This window comes from Pteropus vampyrus, unplaced genomic scaffold (assembly GCF_000151845.1).
Source record: "Pteropus vampyrus isolate Shadow unplaced genomic scaffold, Pvam_2.0 Scaffold256, whole genome shotgun sequence".
NCBI lineage: Eukaryota > Metazoa > Chordata > Mammalia > Chiroptera > Pteropodidae > Pteropus > Pteropus vampyrus.
The window spans coordinates 481,235-488,314 of NW_011889037.1; the positions used below are offsets into that span (position 1 = coordinate 481,235).

At 54.2% G+C, this 7,080-nt stretch overlaps 1 protein-coding gene across 1 annotated transcript in view; it reads right to left on the minus strand.

Moving 5' to 3' along the window:
* LOC105301976 (speriolin) overlaps positions 1-7,080 on the minus strand; it is an 8,733-nt gene that overhangs the window by 104 nt on the left and 1,549 nt on the right. The window contains exons 2-4 of the mRNA XM_023520284.1: positions 1,045-1,370; positions 666-882; positions 23-553 (exon numbers count right to left, since the gene is read on the minus strand). Coding sequence (XP_023376052.1) covers positions 23-553; positions 666-882; positions 1,045-1,370 — 1,074 coding nt within the window. The remainder of the gene's footprint in view (positions 1-22; positions 554-665; positions 883-1,044; positions 1,371-7,080) is intronic.

Consider the following 7,080-nt stretch of genomic DNA (forward strand, 5'->3'; position numbering starts at 1 on the left):
CGGGGGCAGTCAGTTAACTTGCTGCTCTTGCGGTGGGCCAGCTTCCGCTCCAAATCCGGCATGGTTTTCCGAGTCGGTTCTGCGACACCGCGGGGGCCCCGCGTGTCGTTGACGGAAGCCGGGGAGGAGGAGGTTCGAGGCGGGGAGTAGGGATTGCGCGGGGGGGAGTGGGAGGTGGGCGAGGGCCGGGTGGGGGAGTGATGTGCCCGGATGGGGGAGTGGGGGGTGCACTGGGTGGTGTGGGAGGCACTCGAGGCGGTGTAGTTGGTAGCAGCCTGGGGGGCGGGAGTGGGGGCAGAGGGGAGGGCTGCAGCGGTGGCGGGGGCAGCTGAGGAGGCGGGGACAGAGGCTGGAACCGAGGCTGGAACCACTTGTGCCTGGGCGGCACCAGGCTGGGTCCGGGGGTCTGCGGTGCTGTAGGAGAAGGCTGTCATGGGGCTGGGCGTGCCCGCGGTGCCCACGGGGGTGGAGGTCTGGATGGGCGCACCCACGAATGTCATGCTGAGGGGCTCCGGGTCCTGGGTCGGCCGGGGGTGCTCGGTGGAGAGTGGGACTAGCGACAAGGTGGGGGCAGAGAGGAGAGGATGAGAGCGAGGCAGGACCAGGCCCTAGCCTGGCGGGGGCCCCTCCCGGCCCCCCGCTGCCCCTCCTCCTGCACGGGGTACCTTTGGAGGTGACAGCAGGCCCTGTGCCAGCTGAGGGATGGGGTCCGCGGAGTGGCTCTGCCAGCCGCACCCTTGGGGCCTCCGATAGCACCAGATTGCTCATGGGGTTGGCCAGAAGGTTCTGAGAGACACCTAGAGGGGCAGCCGTGGAGGTGAGCAGGGGGCTGCTCAGAGAGACAGCCATCGTGCCTGTCACAGGGGCCATCAGGGGGCTGCTCTGAGGCATGGCCATGGAGCCCGTCAGGGGGCCGGTCGAGGGCAGCCCCAGGGAGCTGGTCAGTGTGCCCGCTGGGGACACTGCCATGGGGCCGGTCAGGTGGCTGCTTGGAGTCAGGGGGCCGGTCGAGGGCAGGCCCAGGGAGCTGGTCAGTGTGCCTGCCGTGGGCACTGCCATGGGGCCGGTCAGGTGGCTGCTTGGAGTCAGGGGGCCGGTCGAGGGCAGGCCCAGGGAGCTGGCCAGTGTGCCTGCCGTGGGCACTGCCATGGGGCCGGTCAGGAGGCTGGCGAGTTGGCTGTTCTGCGACACGGGCCCTGGGGAGGGCAGCAGCGTGCTGAGAGGGCCCGTCAGAGGGCTCACGATGGAGCCTGCCGCGGGGCTGGGCTGCGGGCTCTTTAGCATGTCGGTCAGGGGTGCCAGAGTCACAATCCCCACTTCTTCCAGGACAGGCTCGTTTGCTGTTGCCGGGGACGGGGACAGGAAGACACCTGGGGGACACAGAGAAAGCACTGAGACCCTACACGGCCCTTGGGGGAGGGCGCTCTCTCCTACCATGGCAGAGCCTGGACCAAGGTGCCCGTGTGCCTCTGATGTGCTGGCCGATCTCTCTGAGTTTCAGAGAGACCAGGTCCTGGTCTCTCGTCTCTCGGTCCTCCCAGGTTCACTGCTCTGGACACCTGGCCCCAGCCACAGAGACCTTCCACAGCTGCCCACCTCTCAGATGTGCCCACTACACTGAGCTGCTGACCCCTTGCTGACATGGGTGGCCGAGTTGACCCCTCTCCAAGATCTTTGCACTGACTTATTGGTTTGTTCCTTCTTCCTCCGTTAGGATGGAAGCTCCATGAGAACAGGGGTTTGTCTGTCTGCTTCTGTGTCCCAGTGCCTAAAGCAGTGCTTGGGCCCCAGACGGTACCCAAGAAGCAGGAAGAACGATGTGTATATGAGCAGACGTGAAACTTGATGAGTAAAAAAAATTGATCAAGATAGGAATCGAGGTCTAGTAGACTCGAGTTTGTGTCCCTAAGCACCGAGAGCTTAATCTGACCACAGAGGGAAGTGTCCATAGAATGATCTTATTATAAGCTGTGGCCACTGAGATGGCCGTATGTGATCCAAAATTCATGTTACTCTTTGAAGGCATCGTATACTCCTCAGAATACAAAGAGTGCAAGATTCTCGAGGTCTACAAAATCTAATGTAGTCCCATAGACTTGCAATAAATAATTCCGAAATGAAATTAAGAAAACAGCATCCAAAAGAATAAAATATTTAGGAATAAATTTAATGAAAGAAATGCAAAACTTATCCTCTGAAGGCTCTAAAGATTGGTAAGAGAAATTAAAGAAGATCTAAATAAATGGAAAAACATCCCACGTTCATAGATCAGAAGACTTAATATTGTTAAAATGGCAGTAATCCCCAAAGTGATCTGCAAATTCAATGCCATCCCTGTCAGAAACCAAGCCTGGCTTCTTTGTAGAAATTGGCAAGCTGATCCTAAAATTCATATGAAATTGCAGGGGATCCAGAATGGCCATAGGAATCCCGAAAAAGAAGAAAGTTGGAGAACTAATTTTCAGATTTCAAAACTTACTATGAATTACAGAAACCAAAACTATGCAGCACTGGCATAAGGACAGACATACAGATCATGGAATAGAATGAGTCTAGAAATAAACCCATGTACCTATGATGAACTGACTTCGACAAGGGTGTCAAGGCAATTCAATGGGGAAAGAATAATCTTTTCAAAAAATGGATATCCACGTGCAAAAGGATGAAGTTGGACCCTTACCTCACATCACACACAAAACAACTCAAATGTATCACAGGCTGAAATATAAGAGCAAAAACTATAAAATTCTTGGAAAAAAAATAGAGCAGTAACTCTGCAACTTTGGATTAGGCAATGGCTTTTTAGATACGACACCAAAAGCATGGGCAACAATAGATAAATTGTATTTAATCAAAATTAAAAGCTTCTATGCTTCAGAGGACGCTATCAAGAAAGTGAAAAGATAACCCACAGAATGGGGGAAATATTTGTAAGTCAGATATTTGGCAAGGGATTTGTATCCAGAATATATGAACTCTTACAGCTCAATAATAAAAAGACAAATGGTCCAATAAAAATTGGCAAAGGATCCGAACAGATGTTTCTCAAGGAAGACATATGGTTGGCCAATAAGTACATGAAAAGATGCTCAGCAACACTAGTCATCAGAGAAATGCAAGTCAAAATCACAACGAGATACCACTTCACACCCACTAGAATGTCTATAATCAAAAAGTCAAATAATAAGAGTCATCAAGGACACAGAGAAATTGGGACGCTCATACACTGCTGGTGGAAATGCAAGATAGTGCAGCCATTTTGGAAAACAAACTAGCAGTTTCTCATACAGGTAAACATAGAATCGCCAGCAATTTACTCCTAGATATATATCCAAGAGAAATGAAAACACATCCACATAAAAACCTACATAAGAATGTTTGCAGCAGTATTGTTCCTAATAGCCAAAAGGAGAAAACAAAAAATCATCAAATGAAGAATGGACAAACAAAATGTGGTGTGTCCATTGACGGCATATTATTCATTCATGAAAACCCTCTCAATCCCACCTAGAAGTAGTGATTCATGCTACAACATAGATAAACCTTGAAAACATTGTTAAACGAAAGCCACAAAAGCCACATATGTACGGTTCCATATATGTGGAATGTCCAGAGTAGGCAAGTCCATAAAAACAGAAAGTAAATCAGTGCTGCTTAGAGCTGAGAAGGGGTGGGTGGCAGGAGTGTGATAGCTAAAGGGTTTCTTTTTGGTGCGATGAAAGCATTCTAAAATTGTGGTCTTTCAATTTTTTCATATATTCATAGACAAGTACAAACATTCTAAAATGTTTGTACTTGTCTATGAATATATGAAAAACCGTTGAATTGTACACTATAAATGGGTGAATTATATGGTATGGAATTATATCTCAATAAAATTGTGATATAAAAAAGATTCATTGGGGGTCACAGGCATTTAGGGGTGCAATTAAGTGCACCCCTGGGTAGTATTACAGCCTGTGTGTCCACTGCTTAGGGCCATGACGGTGGCGGCATCAGTCACAGACGAACGCAATGTCCACAGAGTTTGTGACTCATCTGGGTCGCCCATGAGAATCTCAGGAACAGCCTTGAGGAAATCTCTGGCTGGATGATGGTGACACTTAAGTTTGGAGAACACTAGTAATGCTGATAACAGGCCACAAGGTGTGAACAGGGGTTCTGAGCCGACAGGAGCCAGGGGGTCAACCTCTGCTGAGGAGATTCTGGGCCCCTAGCTTTGTACAAGTGATCGTCCTTTTTATAACTTCTATTTCATCGATCTCGATTTGTGAGTTGAAATCTTCCTGGGTTTGAGTACACTATTAGAACCTTCAAACGAGCTTTAGATTCGGTCATTCATGTTTTTTGTTTCATGTAAGAACGATTTAGGGTCTAGGAAGTTTGCTTTGTTACCTCGAACGATTGAAATGAAAAAGAAAAGCGAATATCTTAGATTCGCAAATGCAGGTGACAGTGTTTTCCACTGTTTAACTGAACTTCTGATTCCTCCCCCACCTGCTCCTCGCAGGGGCAGCTCCATCCTTCCCGCCCAAGGCCGGGATTTTGGAGCGGCTGCACTCGGGTCTCCTACCCTCATGCCGCAGGTCGGGGCCGCGCCTTTCCACTGTGCTGACCTCCGCCGCGCGCCACCTCCCTCGCCTGGCCTCTCGCCCTGGGCTGCAGCCACCTCAGCCGCGGTACCTCCTGGGTCTGCCCACCACCCGCTGCCTCTCTCTCCTCGGACCCTTCGTCCCGCGCGCAGACGTCAGCGAGCGAGAGGCCGCGGGCAGAGGCGACCCAGCCGCCTAGACCTGGGTCCGCGCGGGGACCGAGGAGAAGCCAAGGTGGCCGGTGGTCTCCGCGGGTGGTCGGAGGCGGCGTTGCGCTGGGGCCCACCAAGACCACGCAGAGACCAAGCGGGGGGCGCACCGCGCACTGCAGAGGAGGCCGGGATGGAGGCGGAGCCAAAACCGTGGGGCGGAACTAGGACACTGGGCGGGGCCGACGGGGGCGGGGCTAGAGTGCTGGGCGGGGCTCTGACGGGGCGGAGCCCGAGCATTTGGGCGGGAAGCTGCTGCTTTCGACATGGGAGGACTGAGGAGAAGGCTGGATCCACAGAGGGGAAATCTGTGAGCGAAGGTGGCTCTAGTTCAAGGTTCCAAGAGGGCAGGGGAGGCAGGAGGAGGGAAAGAGAGGGAGGATGGTGATGGGTCCCGAGGGGGACGGATCCTGAGCGTGACACGTCGTGAGGGGCGTGGTGACAGGTCCTGAGAGAAGACGGGGGCAGCCGGTCCTGCGGCCAAGGAGGGAGGAGTGGGGGGGGTGGAGCCTGTCTCGGAGGAGTCACTGTTTTAGTGACGAGCACTCTGGTGGCCCCTATTTGCTCTCTGCCCCAGCGGCCGCGAGCGGGAGGCCTGCCGGCGCTGACCCCGGGCGCCATCTCCCACCGCACCAGGCGGGTCCCCTTCCCCGATGTGCCCCATCCACTGACCTCCCCTCCTCAGCTGCCCCTGACTGCCATGTTGCACCTCCGCCTTGGTCGCAGGTCCCTCCCGGCCACCCGGTGTTCAGCCTCTCCAGATCCCTGGCACACTGGCCTCTCTTCTCTCTCTGGCCAGCAGCGGGCCTGGTCCCCAACGCCTGCTGAGTCGGCCCTGCTGCCTGCCTGCCCCGAACCACACACCACTGGACAGGGTAGGTGGCCGTTGCCTTCAGAATCTAGCCACGCTGACACCACTCAGGCCACTGCCCAGACAGACAGACAGACGGACAGACGGACAGCCCTCCCAGGTTCCCCTCTCATTCCTGCGACCACTTTCGCCCTATGTCACACCTTCCCACCTGCCTGTCCCCGCCCTGCTCTCAGAGAATGGCATTTTCACAGGGAAAACCGAACCCAGGTCTGGAGTCTCCAAGTCCACTCCGGGCACTGTCCCTCACCTTCCCTTCTGTCGCCCAAGGGCAGCCCCCTCTGTAGAGCGCCCTCTGCCCCTCCCCTCCACTCCGGTCTCCGCCATCTCGCAAAGCAGCTCTGGACCCCCAGCCACGTCCAGCCGCTGCCCGCTCCGGAGGCCGCGCTCCCCGAACTAAGCGCCAGGTCTATTCGCTTGATTTCTCACACGCTCTTCACCTCGCTCACCTATGGTGGGGCTGAAGTCACTCTGAAGTCACTCGAACCAAGGTCGTTAACACCAAGTCATTAGCACTTTTTTTTTTTAGAACTTTTCTTGCTTCATCTCTCAGCCTTTATTCTGTCCACACTCCGTCGTCTCCGAAGCTGTCTCTTGCCTCTTGCGACATTACACTGTGGCAGTTTTCCTGTCTATGAGTGCTCCTTTGCCGGCTTCTCCACCTGTCCTGACTCAGCACTTGTCCCTCAGTCTCTTCCCACTGTACTCTCTTCTCAGATGGCCTCACCTCCTTCAGTGACCTCCCCTCTGACCTTCCCTATTGACACTGCTTCCCTGACACTCCACGTGGATGTCTTGTGAACGTCTTAAAGTCTGGCGGAAGGGTGTAGGAGGTGCAGCTGGGCACAAGAGCACAAGAGAAGAGAAAGGTGGGCTCAGAAAGAGGAACTGAAGGTCGAGGTCATGAGAGCAAACCGAGAGTAAAAGCCTGGCCCCATGAGGAAGGCCAGTCACAGGGTGAGGAAGCGGCCGAGAAAGATCCTCTGACCCCTAGGAGTCGGAGAATCAAAAGTGGTCCAAGGATTCTCTTACGAATCAATGCTGAAGTGAGAAGCGTTGCTTGGTGAGCCTGCGAGTGGGAAACCAGAGTCTAGTTTCTTAAACGTCACGCTTCCCTGTGGATTAGTTTTGTGGCCCTGTCTGTTGTCTCAGAGTCATTAGCAGTATAACCATCCAAATGAGAGGGGCCTATGTGCCGGTGATCAGTAGCGGGGCACTGTGAAGACAGATCCCACGCCGCAGCCAGGTTGGGTGGCATAGAACCCGGCGGGCAGGCAGCAGGCAGAGGCAGCTTTCGAGAGGAAGGGGAGGGTGGCTTTTAGCTGGAAGTGGCACGGTTGGAGAAGGCGCACAGACCTGAGCGGGTGTGGTGTCCTGGTGGACAGAACAGGCAGTTAATCAGAACCGT